This window comes from Aquila chrysaetos, chromosome 5, assembly GCF_900496995.4.
Source record: "Aquila chrysaetos chrysaetos chromosome 5, bAquChr1.4, whole genome shotgun sequence".
In the NCBI taxonomy this organism is placed as follows: domain Eukaryota; kingdom Metazoa; phylum Chordata; class Aves; order Accipitriformes; family Accipitridae; genus Aquila; species Aquila chrysaetos.
In genome coordinates, this window is record NC_044008.1 from 57836728 (window position 1) to 57855612 (window position 18885).

Genomic DNA, 18885 nt, shown 5'->3' on the forward strand with positions numbered 1-18885 from the left:
TGCAAGCTGTAGGAGGAAACTACAACAAACCACATACCGGTTAACAGCAGCATCTGCAAGCAGAGTTTAAAAAACAAAACATAACCTTTAGATGCCACACTGGGAATCTGATATCATTACCAGGAAGCAATTGCTTGGTCTGATTGTAGCTCAGTTTTCATGCCACTGTGTCAGGGATTTTGTTTTTATTAGATCTCCACTTGCCCTGATCATTTTATATCACTTTTTGTGTGATTTATGGCATAGTTGAGGAATACGATTACAACAAAGTCTAAGTCAGCTGGAGATCAGGATACAGTATTATTACCTACTCTACTTCTTAGCAACCAGCTTTTCTGAATGAGATGTCCTGATCATCCAGTTCAAGTCCAACAAGCACTCCCACACTGGAGTTTTCAGGAAATCTCCCACTGCAGCACTAGCACTACGCAGGAGAAAAATGCCAGGATAAACAGGCTGCAAGGTTTCCACTACCGAGGTCTTCTAGCTCAGCATGCAGGCCTTGTCCATATCCCCACCTGTGAGGCTGTGCTGCTGATGAGGGCAAAGCCTTATTCCTTCTGCTGCAAACAGGGCTTAAGGAAGCAGTGGGAAAATACAAAACCCACTGTAGTGATGGTCTTCGTATTTTAAATTGCCAGACTAGGAGGCAAAAAATTTGGGCTCTGGAGTCACCTGATCTCAGTTCCACTCATGGCAGATTCAAGACTTCCTAGATAATTTGAAGCAAACTCTTAATTCCTCTGATCCCAGAAAACATCTTACTACTAAATTGCACAGCTTTCACAAGTATGCTGATTTAGCACGGCCACTGCAAAAGGCTGCGTAAACACTGTAAGTGGGCTAAAATCCGATACGTTTCATGTTTAAGAATAGATTTAAGAAGCCAAAATGTCCATTTAGCTAGAATAAGAAGGTCTATCTACATGGTGATGTGGATCAATTTAATGAAACCATTTCAAAAGTTAACGAGGTTCATCTTAAGTTTGGGTTGATCCTAAAGACACTTGAGTCTTCTGTTCTCTAGTTTTCAGTTCACAAGGGCATTATAAACCTTAACTCACTCACACATATCATGCACCCGCTCTTAGCCCTTTTCCCGTTCCTGGTGATTATCTGAATGAAGAGTAAATGAATGGATTCCTCTAATACAAAAGGAGTACCCCAACACGCAGAAATATATCTCTCAACACATCTGCCCACACCACTCAGCACTCCCAGGATCAGATCCACAGGCAAAGGCAAGCTGAGCTTTACCAACACTGCCACTTACACATGTGGCAGTATGGGCCATGGTCCCCAAAAGGTGCCACAAACGAGTAGCTTTGACACCGATTACTTTTTGATCCCAAGTTCATCTAGCTCAGTTAGGTCAGTTTAGTTGTTGCTTAGAATTCATGTGATACAAACAAATATTGCAATATTGCAGCTTATATTTGCGGAGTAATGAACAAAGACTAACAAGTCCTGTTTCTTTTCCAACTTTTCTACTGGGAATATCGCCAATCTTTTTCACTCCCCCTCCTCCATTCCCTGATCTCAGGCAGTTAATACTGTGCCTACAACTACATTCCTCTTTTTAAAAAGGTTCCTTCTCTGCCTGTTTGTGCTTTTCAGCTCTGCTGGAGTAGGTAGCTTTGGAAGCCCAGCACTTCATGAACAGGATTAACAAAAAGTGCCTAGTGACAAAAGCGTAGAGCTGTTAGTGATTTAGAGCTTGAACCAGAGATATCAGTTTTAAACTCTGAGAAAGCCCTCAGTGATATACAGCTCAATTTACAGTGCCACTCAAATACTCAGCATCTCAGAGCCTTTTTTTTTTTTTTTTTTTTTTTTTTAAACCTGAGGCACAGCGCCCTCATATGGTTCAGGGTTGAAGGCCCGAGCCCCAAGCGCAGAGCACATGAAGTGCTTCTTACTGCAAAGTTTAAGACTAAATCTCCATCACGAGGTCTGTACTGAGAAGTTAAGCACACATCCCACGATCATGTACTGGGAGTCTATGCTTAACACGTCGGTGACTTTCTGAAGTAGTTTCAGGTTATCAACAATAATTACAAACTAGCCATCATCTTAAGTGTCTAAGTCTTCACCACTGAGAAACAGAAAGGCTGTCCCACGCAAGATCACCTCTTCTTACCAGGACACTCAGAGGAGAGCCCTGGCCCTGCGAAGCCACCTGAAAACACTACAACCTCAGGTGGAGAAATCCTGACACCTGAGGTGGGAAAAGTATCCCTGAGAGGGATGGTTCCTCCAACCATGCCAGAGTACCAGGTGTCCCTACACCACAGCTCCCACAAAACACCCTCACACACCAACACCAATTGCACAAGCTGGGTGGAAAGGGCCAGCTGAAGAAGAGCCTGCTGTCCCAGGCTGTACTGCTGAGGCCATGCACAGCTGCTGGAGGAGTGAGCCAGGCAGGCAACCAAATCTCTCCCAGTGGGACCCAGACACCAGCCAGATGCAGGGGTATAGTGACAAAGAGGACGGTCCATCAGCCAGGACGCTCCTCCACAGCATCCTCAGCCCCTGCCGCCCATCCACAGCGGACATGCTGTAGCTGAGGCCCTCGGCCCCTCAGGCATGGCTGAAGCTGGGGCAGCTCCCCCAGCGGAGAGCCGGGGCAGACGGAAAACCCACACTGGGACAGCCGCGATGCTCGCCAGGGCCCGAAGGTGAGGGGACGGGCAGGACAACGGGGAAGCAGGCAGGAGGTGCGCGGCGCTGAGGTGAGGTGTGGGCACGGCTCAACGGCCGCTTCCCGCCTCCGCCGGGCAGGGCGGCTGGGGGCAGCTCCCGGCGCACGGAGCCAGGGCTGACAGGAGAGTCTTCACGGGGAACACCGGAGAGGCTCGCCAGGGCCCGGGGAGGCGAGGGGACAGGCAGGACAGCGGGCAGGAGGTGCGCGGCGCTGAGGTGAGGTGTGGGCACGGCTCAACGGCCGCTTCCCGCCTCCGCCGGGCAGGGAGCGGAGCGGAGCGGGGCGGGGGATGGGGGTGGGTCGGGCGGGGAGCGGAGCCCGGGCTGACAGGAAAAGCCTCGCGGGGGCGGCGGAGAAACTCGCCGCAGCCCGGGGGGGACGGTCGGGGAGGCGGCCCGCGCTGAGGGGAGGCGGGTCGGGGTGGCAGTACCAGCCCGGCGCAGGTGCTGAGGGAGGCGAAGGAGTCGCTGCGGTTCAACACGTGTCCCGTGTAGAAGCAGAGCCGCTCCTCCGGGGGCCGCCGGGGGCTGGGCGCCCGCCGCGCCTCCCCGCGCCGCTGCTCCACCACGAAGCCCCGGGCGAGGAAGCGCAGGTCGCGGCGGAGGTGCAGGTAGAGTTCGGCGCCGGCGGCGGGCAGGCGGAGCAGCAGGGCCTCCGCCGCCGCCGCCCGCTGCCGCGGCAGCGCCCGCCGGCGCCGGGGGCCGCCGCGATCACCTCGCAGGGCGGGCGGCAGCAGGTGGATCTTCTCCAGCACCACTCGCTCCGGGATCACCACTTCCAGCTCCGCTCCGCCAGCTGCAGGCGAGAAGGAGAGAGGCTCAGGCGCTCGCACCCCCGCGGGCCGGTCCCGCGGCCCGACGGGGCGGCCGGGGGCGCTGCGCCTCTCCAGCCCCCGTCCCCCCCTCCCGTCCCCGCGGGGACGCCCCGTCCTGCCGGGGCGAAGACAGCCCTGCGCTCGGATTTCAGCGCAGATACTCATGCACTGGAAATTGTGAACAGGCTGCAGAGACAATGGAGCCAGCGGAGGAAAGGGATTTATTTCTCTCTCTCTATATATATATACACGCATATATTAGAGACAAAAATGTGCAGGGAAGAGAGAAATAAAGCAAATGCTAAAGCTACTTGTATCATTAAAAAAATATATAGCTCAGACACAAGCATCGCATTTCACCAACCCCAATAAAAATCTGCAGGGAGAAGGGGAAAAGCAGAGCAAGCCGAAGCCGCAGCCAAGGACAGTCAGCAGCTTTCCACATGAAACGTTACAGCAGCAGCAGCAAGAGGACAGGAAAAGAAAATACAAAAGCCTGGAGCAATTCATCCTGCAGACTGGGACTGCGGCCACGCAGGGGATCCGGTGCATGCCCTGTGGTCTGCGCCGGCATGCTGCCGCCCGGGGCCGGCGCCCACCGCCCGCCCTGCCGGACCCGCGGCGCGGGGCTGCCCGCGGCGAGGGCTGTCAGCGCCGCCGGGGAAGGGGATGCCGGGCGCGGGGAGCCAGGGGAGGGAAGAGCTACCTGTGCCGGCGTCCAGTCCCCAAAGCAGCAGGCAGGGAAACACGAGAGGCAGGAGGCAGCCGTCAAACATTTTATAGCAGCGGCGGGGCCCAGCGCGGAGCGGAGGCGGCGGCGGCGGGAGCCCGGGCCGGAGTGAGCCCTCCCCGCCCTCGGAAAAAGTAATCAGCGCCGCCGACAGCCCCGGCGTGGTGGGCGCCCGGCCACGCCCCTCCCCGCGGCCCCGCGCTCTCATTGGCGCGGGCCCTCACCGGGCCACGCCCTTCGCTTCCCCATTGGCTGCCAGCTGAACGCGCTGGGCGGAGGGTTGGGCTGCGCGGCGAGGGGGTGCACGTGGGTGGGGGCGGCCGGCAGGGGGCGCCCTCTCCTGCCCCGCACGCGGGCAGGCGGGCAGCCCCCCCCCCGCCAGAGCCGGTGCCCCCCTTCCCCGTGCCCTGCGGTGGGCATTTCTGCAACCAGTTCTCCCAGGCCTGCAACTGGTTTGGTGCCCAGGAAGCTGCTGGAAATACCCTGGCGTGAGGCATGGGAGGGTTGACAAAAAGCAGCCGACTGGTGGTCATCTCCATCACGTTTTCTGCATATCCTTTTCTTCATTACTAAAAGAATTTAGACACTGCTGCAGAAGCTGTCTTGAAAAATTTACCCATTCCTTCATTTACTGCAGCCTTTGCCACCGCCATCTGAAATACTGATCCCAGGACTCAGAAGACCAGGAAAAAATGGGGTTGGCAATATCTGAGCGCACAAAGATTTTAGGCAATGCTCTTGCATATTCCTGGAAGCACTCATCACATGGATGAAAACAAGAAACGAGTGCATAAAGCTCAGGAGATATAAAAAATTATTTTTACAGTGGTGGACAGGAGGGGGACACTAATTTAAAGCAGGGAGGACAGGTTGTTCAAGCTAGTTAAGAGGGCTGTTTGGGAGAGAAAGGAGGAAACTACCTTCCAGCTCCCTTTCCCTCTGTGTGCCGAGGACACTCACATCCTCACCCAGGTGCAACCAATTCCCATTTTCACTGAGATCCTGCAGCTGCAAGAGCTCCTTCCTACCTGATGATTGGGTCTCATCCTGCATGTCCTCAGCTGCCCAGGGGTCAGGAAAAGTCAGCTTGGTCCAGGGGTTGTTGAGAGCAGTAGGGTGATTTCCAAGAGTAGAAAGATTTCCGCTGTCTTTGGTGGGCTTTGGATCAGATCCTGTGCTCCTGGCATAGCTGAGTCACAGAAAGCAGTAAAGACCCAATGCGTTAGCAGCTTTAAACTGCTGTTGCCCAGCAGAGCAGTGTCCTAGAGTTTAAACTTCTGCAAAAATCTGCAACTTTATTACTGAAATTGTATAAGAATTCAAAGGAAGACCCATAAAACAGTGTGAATGACTCCGGCAGATCTCAGTGCAGCACTTACACAAGAATTGTCCAGAGTTGTACTGACAGTGGTAATGGCTCCAAGTCGCAAGCAAGGGGAATTAGATTTGGATGCTCATCCCTGAGAGGGCAGGCAACTGGGGTAGTGCTAAGAAAAGGGCTGACTGAATCTAGGACTGGTAAGAGAGATGAGTGGGTTAACACCATTTTCTCTCTTTCAGGCATCGGACAGGCAACAAGAACCATGTTTTCTTTGAGATCTGCTCCTGTGAACAAGTAAAGAGGCTGTTTGAGAGCCGGAATATTAGAGCTGCCTCCAGCCCGTCACCCTGTTGGCTGTGCTCTTCCCGGGCATTGAGGTATGCACCCTGTGGCACATGGCAGGCTGGCATAGCACTTCAGAAAGACCTACCCCACACAGGGCCTCTGCAACACCGTACAGGCAGGAGTGCACGCAGATGTCCCACCTCCTACTGCGGTCTCAGTGAAGCTCCTTGTCTCTCCAGTACAGTGGCACTTGGAGGATGTCACCAGCGGTCAGCAGCAAGAGTGAAACTGAGGACCTGCAACCAGCTCCCAGCAGACAAAATCTGGGCGAAGCCAGGACCCATAGCTCAAATTTGCTTTCTTAACATGAGATCAGGTGAGATTTAACAGCTCTGTGCTTTCCTGTCTCTTTCAAGGCTCAGTCTGCTCTCTAACAAGAAGTAAGTTAACAAAGCAAAAGGACAGGCCTAGAACCCATTCGAGTGAGACAAAACCTCAGTTTGGAACTGACTGCCTTGCTGTATGTCAATAGCGTAACATCACATGGTTAAAACAAAACCTCAGATCCTGAATTTCTCTCCTGACCTGTTGTGAACCAAAAATTTCAGCGCCTCCTTCCAAGGCCAGGGCCCTGGCTGGCACAGCAGCTCTGGGGAGCAGCTCCCCCACATGTCTTCCACCCATGGCAATCCTCCACTCCTGAGAACCAAGAGGCAGTTTGATTTGTGAACTGCCAAATCTGGCCTGAGCCCCAAACACTCATGTTTAAACCCAGACCACCAGCCGTCTTCATTTGCTAAGGGACCAAATGTGGTGCCTCATCTCTTTCCCCAAAAAGGTTTGATGAGGGGGTTTAGATTTGCTTAACTTTTTAGTAGATCCTTTCTCCCACCTTCCAAAGTCCTCTGCCAAAAAAATAATAACAATACAGAGAAAGAATAAATTTAATAGTGAGGGGGAAGATGGGCACTAATAAAGAGAAGCCTGTAGCTTACTGCATGGAAGGACTCTCTCAGTGACTGGGCTGACCAGCATGGACTGCATCAGGGTAGGGCTAGTCCCTGCTGAGCATCACAGAGTTGCAGAGCATCTGGGCAGGGGCCCAAGAGGCTGGAACACCCCACAGTAGGGGCAACATCACAGGCAGGCCTTGGTGTTGGCAAGGGCCGGAGCCAGGAGCAAGGGACAAGCCCCCAAGAGGTACCCCACACAACAAAAGAGGAAACTGTCCTAGGACCAGCAGTGTTTTTATTGAATCCAAATCCCAAAGCTCCAGTGAGACACAGACTTTCTTTATGAATTTAACACCATGGGCTTTTCAGAAATGCCTTGAAGTTGTTACTGATAAGCATAATGCATGTGGCAGGAGGGGGCTGTGGTCCTGTTGTGGTGATTGCATTTCTCCCCTGTCCCCAGCCAGTGTAGGGGGGCTGTTTCTCTTCCTCTCACTATCACAGAGAGTGGATTTGGCCCTGCAGTTTCTAGGAAACAAGCCCTCTCCCCCTCTGAAACTCGTGGTTTTTTTTTTTTTTCAATTTTAAATATACATTGAGGAAGCCAAGTTTCATGGCCAGTATTGCACACTTAATAACCCTTTGGAGACTGCAGACATGTGTTATATACATCTTCCCGTGCAGTCATTTGGCTCGCCACCTGGAAAATGACAGCATGCAAAGGGTTAACTTGGCCATTACTCAGCCTTCTCCCTTGTCTCCAACCACCCTTCTCCAAACTCTTCCTGTCCTGGTCCTAAGCAGGCAATCCCAACTTCACAGGTGATGCTCTCCTGTCCAGGACACTCAGATGCCTTCCTTGCTCTCTCTGCAGCTCCTCGCCTCACTGTGATCTTTGGGCAGCCAGGATTTCCTTCCCTGCTGCAGGCTGCACCTGCCCTAAAGCTGCAGAGTTTGGCCAGGCTGGTCAGGCACAGACCTGGTGGGTGTTGCTGTTAACCCATGCAAATGCTCCCCCAAAGAAGCCAGAGACAGCTTAATGACAAGTAGGAACCAAGAAAAGCTCTTTTGTCATTTAAAACAATCAACCAAGTAAATATAAGTAGTTCTATAGGTGCCAGAAGTGGGTTTCCTACCAATTGGTCTTTCACAATGAGCCAGAGGTTTGATTAAAGCTTCTTCCCTGGATAGAGGGTGTTTAAGGGTTTGCTCCTTCACGTGGAAGCTCCAGTGTCTAGTACCATTGAGGCAGCCCACGGCAGCCCACAGCAGAGGCACTTACAAGGTTTTTCCTTCCTGCAGCCTTAATTCTCCCAAGCCTGCGAGAGAAAAACTCCCTCTGGGACATCTCTGTCAGGTCTAGCTGAAAATGGACAGCCTGTTCCTGAGCTCCTGGGGATAAGGAGCAGAAAGAAAAGCGACTGTGATACTGGAGGTATCCAGGGACAGAGCTGAGCCACCAGCACCTGAGTCCTCAAGGGAACACACAGCCTGCTTCAGTTAAGGTAAGTCCATGGCAGGAGACCTATCCCTTTCTTTCTCCTAGCAGGGAGCTTTATTCATGGGCTGACAAGCTTTCCCTTTTGTCAGAGGGAGTTTGCTTTGGTTGAGATGCATGTGTCTCACAAACAGCGAGTGCATTGCATGAGGCTTTCCCTGGAGTTCTTCCCTCCAAACACTTCCCCTTTGCCTATCTCCAGGGGCCTCACAGCTTCACCCAGCTGCAATGGGCAAAAACATCCTATTTCCATGGAATACAGAGGAAAGAGAAGAAAAACACTCCTGTGGGATAAGAGCCAAGGAATGGACTCCTGAAATTCCAGGTCACTTCACACCTGCCCCCATGAGAGTGGAGGTCTGGCTACATTCCCACACTGGTGCCACTACTGTCTGTACAAAACTTCCTGGGGTATCTTGCTGCCTTGGCGCAGGTGTTTGGGGAGACCAGGCTGCAACACTGTCAGGACAGAAGATGACATCTCACACATGCTGCTGTGGGTGAGAAAAGCCAGGAATATAAAAGAACATGCTCCCAGTTGAATAACACAGCTGCAGGGTCCCAGGAGAATCCGCTCTGTCCAGTGCAGGCAGCACTATGGTGTAGAGAGATCAGAAATGTTAAATGTACCACCACCTCCATCCAGACCATGCTGTGATTTTTAAACACAGACAAGGCTAGTCCAGGGTCTGTTTGGTATCTGAGAGCTGCGCATAGATAGCCATCACCCAGGCAATAATAATCAGCCACACGTCACTCCCCAGGCATGCAGGAACAAATGGACAAAGGAAAGAACTGTCGTTGTTTGAGGCTGACCCTAAAGTTCAGCGAAGCTTTTTATGAAGTCCAATGTTGCCACCTTTGATGATGTTATCAGGAACCTGGGAATAGCTGGCATTTTCTTTTGTTCTGTTTTATGGTTTGTTTGGGTTTTTCCTCTCTGGGCCTTGGCTTCTACAATCATGAGACTGATTTCTCATTTAATTCCATCACTCCATGTTTGACCCCATGACAGTCTGGGAATTGCAAGCTGTGCAAAGCCTAGAGACTTATTGCCCAGGAGCAAATGAAGAAGTTCCCAACCATAGGATTGTTTAAAATAGTCTTTTCTCAAAAAAATGATGCTGTTGATTTCTTTTTTGGTGTGAAGGCAGATGTTCTGAATGCTTGTAGTTTACGACAGCAGAGCTCTTCATGCAGGCACCATCTCCCTCTTTCCCTGGCACTGTCCTTCAGCTGGTCATATCCCACATCTGGTGTTCCTCTTCTCTTTCTCAGACATCTCCCTTTGTATCCAACACCTGCCTTGGACAAGGATAACCTCCCCAAACTAAATATTTCATATAAGCCTCCTCCTCTGCATATTCCTTGCAGCAGGGCACAAGAAGCCAGAGGAAGAGATTTGTAAGCCAAGAAGGTGGTGCACGGCTTGCAAGAGAGATAGAGGTGACGCTGAGGGGTTGCATAAGACAGTATAGCTGTCTGCGTGGATGTCTACAGGGGCCTGGACGTGGTGGCCCAGTGCAACTGCACAGACCTAAAGTGGCTTCTTTCCATCATGAAAGTACTAATAAGGGAAACTGCTGACTTAAAACACTCTTAATAATGTTTTCCTATTTCTTTAACACCTCTCCCTTGAGCACTCTCTCCTCCCTTCACAGCGTCTTGGCCAATTACACTTGCAAAGCAAACAGAAAACTCAATATCCCCACGAGCAGGGATTGCCGGGGGTCAGGGGCCCTCATCAAGCGCTGTGGTGGGGGCTGCAAGGTGGGTCACGGCACAGGAGCCTGCACTTCTCCAGCCAGCAAGGCAATTTCCCATCCCCAGAGAGGGGGGCCCACAAAGAGGCACTGCAGGGCTGGGGTGCCCCTCCTCGCTGCCCACCAGAGCTGCAGGGCCATGACTGGGCGGGGGCAAGGGGGTTGCACCGAAGTGGAAAGGGCTGTCCTCCAAGCACAAGCACCACTGGATGGTGGCACAGAGCTGAGGAAGGACTGTGTCCCAACAAGGCCAAGCCCCACTGGCCCCCCCAGCCGGGGTCTGTAAAGACCCATTTTCTCTTGTGGAAGTGAAACAGCCCCAAGCCTGTGTGCTCAGGTAATCTTTGCTCTGGACTTTTGTTGTCTAACCCTTCTTTTGTCTCATATTCAAGCTGTTCCCAAGCTGCCCTCAAAGCTTTGTCAAACCGTTTGAACTACCTTTTACACAAATTCATCAATCAAAAACCTCAACCTTTTATCCATAAGCAGTGATAGGACCAACAATGCAACAGCATTCAGAGTTACTTTTCCCCACAGGACCAATGCTTTACTCAAGTTTATGCATGTTTTCCTGGTTGCTCCCATTTTGGATGCAAAGCTGTGCAGAAGCATTACTGTAACGCCACTGTCAGAAGCAGTACAGAGTTCACAGCCCAAACCCTCTGACTGCCTGGAGCTTTTAAAAATTAACAGTACAGTTTTGCTAGCCTTCTCCCCAGACTTGGCTGCTCTGCAGTTCCCCCTCTCTGAACCACTTAGTCTTCACACTCCCTCCCATCACCCCCAACTGAGTCAGCAAATTCCCCAGTGCTGTCCCAAGAGGACAAACACCGCCAGCAGGAAGGGAGGTGTGGGCACTCAGCCTCCAGCACATGCTGTCCTACAGCCTTTAGTATGAGCTCCACAGTCTGGAGATGCAAACTGGGATGTTTGGTCAACTGATGTTGCATATCTATGTTAGTTGTCTAGCCAAGGGTCGCTTGGAGCACGTACCTGGGGAAACAGCCCCACATTTTGGGCTCTTGAGCTGACCTCAAGCACCAAAAGCATCTTTGTTGTCAGGAGACAAAGGAACAGGGCGGGCAGGGTGTGCTGTGACCATTGCACAGCCACTTCTGTAATGCCGTGCACTTTGATAGAGTCTGTGCAAGTTATACTCTTCTAAGCAACAGCAAGGGCTGCCTTTTCCTCCACAGCCAGCAAGGAAACCCGACTGCCCACGTCAGCAAAGTCTGCTCGGAGTCACTAGGTAAGAACCGGCCAGATGGAGGGCCAGTGCGAGGTCTGGAGGGAGCAACCCTTCTGGAGTCTGAAACACATCCTGCTCTTTAATCAACAACAGCTACCAATACCTCATCCCAGTCTATTTGGGGCCAATATTGTCATTATTTGCAAGGTCATACAGTGAACCAAGAACAGAATCGGGATCCTCCTCTGATGCTAGATCCTCTCTCCCAACAGAGCTGGCAATAGACTTTGGCATGGTTGCAAGTATTTGTTCATAAAAGCAAAATATTAGCGTCACTCTAGGACTCATAACTGCCTGCTTTCAGACTTTCTGGGCTGGACACACACAAGGAATGAGAGGAGATGCGTTTCAGTTAACCTGCTGGCAGTAAAGAGTCTCACCGGCACCATCTGTGAGCTGTGATGGAGGAAACCACCCCAACAGCTGGGTACCAGCCCATGGCAAACTCCACGCACAGGGAGCTCCGGACAGGCAACCTCGAAGCTTCAGGCTTTGCTGGGACAGTCAAGTCAAATCCAGCTGCCTCCTGGCTCTGAAAGAGGAACCTAGAGAAGAGCTGGGGTCATATGTGAACCATGGAGTCTGCCACCCACAGTCCACAGCTTCCGAGCACCTCCTGTTCATCCACAGCCGTGCATGGAGAGAGCTCAAAGAAACACTTCATCCCACCATCAAAGCAAATCAGTTCCCAGGTCTCTACACAGTCGTGGCTGAGTGCAGCCTGACCACAAGGGTTGTGCCGAATGGGATTAAAGAAGCTTGTTTAGACCAACAGATCCCTTTTTCCTGCTGACACTCGAGGGGAGTGTGGGAGCACACAGGCTGTTTGCTTGGCTCAGTGGGCCATTTCAGCCAGGGTTTAGCACAGCTATGGAGCCACTGGGTTCCTCAGCACCCTTTTTATGGAGCCCACGTCCAAAACTTCCTCCTGGCAGGAACCAGCCACAGCAGCAGTAAGGGAGGAGGTATGCACTGTGCCCCCCGCAGACCCTGAGATGTCCTTGGGGGAGAACTGCTAGAACTGCTAGATTGTGGTCTTAGTTGTTTGTCTCTCTGCTCTGCATTTATAAAAAGCCCAGTTTGTCCAGCATTTAACATTCCTTAATGAGGTCTTCAACCTGGGGCTGCAGTGACCACTACTCGTTTGCATTAAGGAAGTTTGGGAACAGCTTTCTATAGCGAGCACTTTTCAGTGGTGCCTCCTGCCAGTGCACTGTGGTGGTTTTGGAGTGTTTTAGGGCAATGTTCTTGAAGCACCAAACCCAAAGCTCAGTCTGTGCCTCTGCACATCGTACCTGTCAGGGCGATGTAGCCCCCATTCACTGAGCAGCATGCCTTGTACCTCATCTTTTCCAGCACATAGCGAGCACCCAATTAATTCATCCTTCTGCCCTTGTAAAAGTTATTGGTGGGGGGATGTTGCCAGGTGATGCAAGGTGGGCTGTTCATAGCCCTCAGTCCATGAGTGCAGGTGTTCCCCCTGTCTCTGGTCAACGTACTCAGCGGTATAGTGATGGGCCATGTTCTGCGGACAGGCTTTCCTCAGGGAGCTCCCATCCTCCCTTGGTAACAGCACCAGGCTGAACACAGCTAGGGTTAGTATGTGGGGGAAGGTGCCCTCCCAGTGCATGCTCACAGGTTTTTTTTCTTACACAAACCCACTTCTTGGCATTCCCAAATCCTTGGGTTGCTCTGGCCATAATGCTTACCCCCTGTTGGATTTAAGGGGCTCAGGATGCAACTGCTCCTCAGTTTCCATCTCCTTTTCTGTTTGGGAGGTGATGTCCCACTGCTCCCTCTCTTGCACATGCACACACTGAGCCTGGCTCAAACCCTTCTACACTCAGAGCTTTGCTTTATTGTTGGCAACGGTGCAAAACACATAGCACCTCATGTGCTTGGGGTGGAGCGTCTGTCCCCTAAGGTGGAATGGCAGTGTAACCTTCATTATTCTGAGAGTTTTATCATCCTTATTTGCATTAGAGACATTAAAGATCTACGTGAGAACGGGACTTCACTTACTAGGAGCTGCACACTCTGTGGCTTGACAAATAGGTGGTTTAAATAGACAATACAAAAAAGTACAAGCAGTAAAGCAGACTCAGAGAAGCTTTTAACATCCTTTCTTCCCCAGCCCTTACCCCAGATACACCAGGTACAGCTCTGGTACCAGGAGAGTCAGCAGGAGAGCACTGCACCTCCGGGAAGAGGGTTACTGGTGACACCCAGGTAGATGCCAGCTCTTGGGATACTGACACACCAGTCCTCTGGACTGGTACCCAAACACTCGCTCTCAGTAATATTTGTAGTGCTTTTTTACTGGCGATGTACCAGACACTTGTTTCACAGTTAGGGACCGACCAAGTGGAAATTACTAGTTGCAAGAAACAGTTTTACACTCCAATCTTCAATAGAATCTCTTTGTTTTAAAGGGCAAAACAGATGGACAAAAATGCCATACGGGACCGGTGTCCGAGCAGGGAGCAGTGTCCTGCTATTGCCACCTCGTGGGCCCTTGCAGCAATAACCAGGTAACCAATACGCGCGTTTTTAATGCCATAGGTACTCGAGCTTTCTCATCGCTGCATACAGCACGTACAGACCAGCACTGCTGCTCTGGGCTTTCCGAAGGGAGCTGTCAGCCAGAACCGGGGAGAAGGCCCAAGACACATTTACTTCCCGTACGTGAGACATTTTCTCCTTGCCCAATGCCAGCTGCCTTGGCCTGGAGACCAAAAGCACTATTTGCTGTGCGTTTTACGCTGGAACCTATGGTTCTGTCATGTAATAGGACAGAGGAGCATCCATTCCCTCAGCAGGCAGTAAAATCCTCTCTGATGTGTAAAATGGAGAAACTTAGAGGTTTCTCTGTTCTCAACAGTGTGTTACAGAGCAGGAATTTGTCTTCCTCTCACTAACATTCAGTGAAAGGAGCATGGCCCTTCCATGGCCCAGAATGAGGATGATCAGCTGCGGGCTGGCAGCTCCACTGCCTTGTGGAGCTGCTGGGACCCTGCGTCTGTCAGGATGCTGGACTAACCTCAAGCTGTGGCTAAGGTCTGATGTTTGCTTTGGATAAGTCCCTAAACGTTAAAAAAAAAAAAATCATTGCCCACAAGAGATCATTGCCCGTATTTGCAATCCACAGCGTAAAGACATGGCAGGGCTAGTTTATGATTTCCCTCACGTCAGCCATGTGTGCCAGGGCAGGGGAAGGGGTAAGCATCCCAGCTTCCCTCTTGCTTGGATTTAATGTCAGAGCAGAATCACAACTGGGTGCAGGAAGGGAAACTGCAGCATAAAAGTGGATATGGGGGGCAATTTCCAAGTTCAATAGATGCTGTGCATGCCCTGCAGTATAGTATGAGTTATAGGACAGTCCTCACTTCTGGCAAAAGGGGCTATTGCTACAGCGTCCTGTTCTCTGCTCAAGCGCTATCCTTGCAGGATCCAGAGGATTTGAAGGGAAAAAAAAGCTCCAAACATAGAAGCGCTATCGGACCTCACTGCCCCTTGCAATAGGGAGATGTATGAAACATTCTTTGGTTGCTGAATAATTCCTCCTTTAAAATAGCAAAGGAACTAGGTAGGATTTGCATAACCTGATAAAATTTAGCACAACCTGATAAGATTTAGCGCCTGCTTCCCACAGATTCTTCTCCTGAAATACTAGGACTTCTCCTGCATTGTATGCAGCCCATGATATAACCAAGAAACTTACCCATACGTGCTAACACTAGAAAGGCCTTTTAGCAGCGTTCATCTGCTCTTTGTTATAGGAAGCAAACATGCAAATCTTCTAGGAGCTCTTCTAGGATTCTTGGGGAGTCTCAGTCAGCCAGGAAAAGCACAAAACCAACATTGAGGTTCAAGGGGGAGTCAGGCTTGCCCAGGAACTGGAGGTAAACCATGGTATCATTGCTACAGCTGCAGGTCTGCTGGCCTCCACTTGTGGCTACCCTGGCCCAGCCCCAGCTGAGTTCATCCCTGTCCCTTCAATCGCATTCTGGGAACTTTCTAAAGGAGCGTTTCCCAGATCCTGCTGCCTTTCCTCCTGCCTTGGGACCTCATTGGCTGGGCTCAATCTGAAACCACTGGTGCTCAGGGAAAAGGAGTTGTCCTGGCTACAGAGTTCATCTCAGAGTCCAGGCAAAGCTGGCTTCTGCTGCTTGGAAAGGTCTGATCTGCAGTATTACTGAACTACTGTCTTTTTCCTCTTCCTTCTTCTCTTGGGGCTTTTTTTCTTCCTAGCCTTGTTACTGCTTTGCTTTGTGATTCTTGGTGATGTCAGTTCTGTGCTTAAACGGTTGCTGTGTTGCCCCAACCATTTTGCTGTAGTTTCTCTGCTCCCTTTTCTTCTCTGGCTCAGCAGCACTGTCACACACTCACATGCTAAGGTGGCTGTGATAACCATAGCTCATCATTTGCCTCTTCCTGGTAAATTTGGCCTTGGAACGCAGGCTTTAGCATCAGCAACCCAGTCTTTGCTGGGATTTTGAACAGCACAGGAGACAGGAGGCAGACTGCTTGCTGAAAGTGAAGTTTCTGGCTTGAAAGGGGAGGGACTGCTTTCCCAGGGATGTCTTCCAAGAGATACATGCCCAGTTTGGGCAGATGCAAAGGCAGAGCTGTGTTCAGGTGAGTGTCCTGCAGACAGAAGATCTCATTTTCTGGGGAGGATTTTGCCCTGGGCTATAGGAGGAGGAAACACTGGGGCTATGCCCTGCTCCTGATGGCTGGACAATGCAGTGCTATGATGCCCTTATCATTTTATCTGGTCACTTGAGGTCTGGATCCAGTTCTCATCAGCATAATAGGAAAAACTCCTGTGAATTTCACTGGGAATTTAATCATCTATTTCACTGCTCAACTTTAGCTTTTTTTCGATGAGCTTCTTTTGTGGTAGGAAAAATACGGACTTTTCACCACCTGAAACAACTGCCTGGGAGCTGTTTCTTCCCACCCCAGCTCAAAGCAGAGTAATATTCTGTGGCTACAAGGACATGCTTCTTGCACTTCAAAGTCACTGTGGATAGGGTTTATACTTGTTATTCCACTTAATGTTTCTGACTTTGAAACGATTATGGGGTCTCCTCTGAATGCTTTATGGGGTAACAAAACTCCAGAAGAACATTGCTCTTTCCAGCTGAATAAATAGAAGATATTTTCATAAATCTTCAGACTATTGGAACATCAACAACATTATCCTACATGGATTGTTATGACTTTGTATTTGCAGAGTTGTATGTTGAAGCTTAGACCTGTGCTTTCAGCCTTGTCTTCTACTAAGCTAGAAACTTCAAGTAATCCCACAGAGGGTACTTCAGTTAAATAAACTCTCAGAGCCCTACTTGAAGTTCTCTGTAGTCAGGTAGGGTGAAGATTATGTTGCTTTGATCACCTCCATTTCCTTGACTCGGAACCCCGTTCTTTGACAAGGGATCAATGTCAGGGCTTTACCTCCTTTCTGCTGTTTAAGATCTTAACACGCATGGATGACAGGACAGAAAGTGAAACTATTTTTTGTCCTGCAGGAGTCCTAGTTTTCTGGCCAATGATTTCCCCTCTCCCCCATTATGCCCCAGTACTTTATGAAGTTTCCCCTCTCATGTGTGACATACCAAGTAGCTTACACTTCAGTAGGCAAGCATGCTACCTTAGCAGAACATGCAAACACGTTGTTGTACACGAGTAGCGAGAAAATCTAGAGCTGCAACTGTTCACAGTAACACCCTTCCTCCCCCAAAACTTGTTTCAGAGCACAAACCTACCTCTGCCTCATACCAGAGTGGGAGAGGGATTACCCTGGGCTGCTGACTTGGTATCCACCTTTCAAGCTTTTGGTGCTGGCTGCTCTCAGGAGTGAGCGAGAACTGCTCTGACCTTGTTTGGCAACTTCTATAAACCAAGTAGCATCATGCTGAAATATGGGGACAGAGTAAGAGAAAACACTCCCCACTAAAGAGCTGAGAAAATAGCCTTTAAATGAGTCTTTCACACCTACATCTAAGAAAAAACCTGTGTGATTAGTTGGCCAAGCCCTCTGCTGACTTTTCTTCTGATTCATGAAGCTCTGCTCAGGAAGGGTCAGCTCCCTCTCTATGATGCTTGTCACTCAGAGTGCCACCTTGCTGTCTGACACACATTGGTTACTCTCTGTCTCTAAAGCATGGGCATCAGGTAGATTTCATAAATGTCATAAGCAGAAATTCCATTCTCAGTGGGAATACAGATGTCCTGTGTGACCTTCCACAAGTCAGAGGTGTTTATCCTCTTCAAGGTCCACACCTTGGGCATATAGGCAAGAAACAAAACCCTGGCTCCATATGGCACAGGCAGAACCCAAGGGAGCCCATAAAACTGGCTGGGAAATGGGGACAGACATTTTCAGTGATTTTGAACATGACAATGAAATCAGCTCAGACGGACATTCCTGGCTCATTTGCTGCTCCGTGCAGAAAGGCTCCCCAGCTCTGGGGCAGCTAAGAGCCATCGAACCAGCTCTCTTAGGCGTTTTCACAACTGGGCTATGTTCTTGTTCTCAGCATGGACTTTCATTTCTGCCGCTGTTGTTCTTCAAACCCACAGCTGGGGGAAGTGCCTGTGGAGATGGTGTTTTTCTTTCTAAATCAGCAAGATTTTTTTTTTTTTTTATTCTTCACAGTTTGCAAGTTGTTTGTAGCCAAAACTCACATATCCCTGTTCGATTTCTTTTCCATCTACTTTATTCTTACTCATAAGCTTAAAAAAATTAATTCAGATAATAAAACCAAAGTATTCTGCTTCAGTTCATTATTTGGGCTGAAACACCTTCCCTTATGTTTGGTTGCCCATGGGAAGAGCTGGTAAGTCAGAACCTCTGTGATCTTAGTGACTAGGGAGGCAGAAATGGAAAGAATAAGAAACATGGAACTGCCTTTCAGCTGATACAAATCAGCACAGCTGCCTTGTTTTCAGCAGAGCTTTCCTGCTTTTGCCAGCTTAAGATCCATGTCTGAGTTGTCTCAAGGGTGCTTATGCTGAGCCATTTAGGTAGTAATCCCATGGTAATCTAACTGGACAGTAGCACCTCAGTCTGTGTATAAACATAAGCACTCCTGGGAAAAAAAAGAATTATCTCTGTATTTGCATATTATTCTAACATTCATCAAACACATGTAACTTCATAAGCAGCCCTAATACGCACAACAAAAAACAACTGAGTAAAGATACAAAAATGTGTTGGCATTCTAGAGTGAATAGTTCCTAGTGTACATAGGACCATTTTCAAGTACTTTAGTCAAAGCATAAACCTTGAATAACACAGACGATGGATGATGCATCCATTAATTTTGCTTCCTCTCCATTCATGAATTGTCCAGGAAAAAACAAGTTCATTTACAGCAATCACTGTTACCTCTTAAGAAGGGGGTGGGTCATCAAGCCTTTTCCAGGCAAGGGAAAAACTTGGAAGAGTAAGGAATTAGCTCCTGAAGGGGCCCTCATTGGAAAGCTGAGAGGGAGTGGAAAGCAGAGAGGAGGACAGTGCAAGGTGGGGAAAACAAGGGAATCCTTACATAGATATC

At 50.0% G+C, this 18885-nt stretch overlaps 1 protein-coding gene across 3 annotated transcripts in view; it reads right to left on the bottom strand.

Annotated features, from left to right (window-relative positions):
* ADAMTS17 (ADAM metallopeptidase with thrombospondin type 1 motif 17) overlaps positions 1 to 4370 on the bottom strand; it is a 200550-nt gene extending 196180 nt beyond the window's left edge. For all 3 annotated transcript variants that reach the window (XR_003923623.1, XM_030015913.1, XM_030015912.1), the window contains exons 1-2: positions 4228 to 4370; positions 3138 to 3502 (exon numbers count right to left, since the gene is read on the bottom strand). Coding sequence is in view for 2 of the 3 variants with exons in the window: in XM_030015913.1 (XP_029871773.1) it covers positions 3138 to 3502; positions 4228 to 4297 (435 nt within the window). In the remaining variant the exon portion in view is untranslated. The remainder of the gene's footprint in view (positions 1 to 3137; positions 3503 to 4227) is intronic.
* Between the last annotated feature and the right edge of the window lie 14515 nt (positions 4371 to 18885).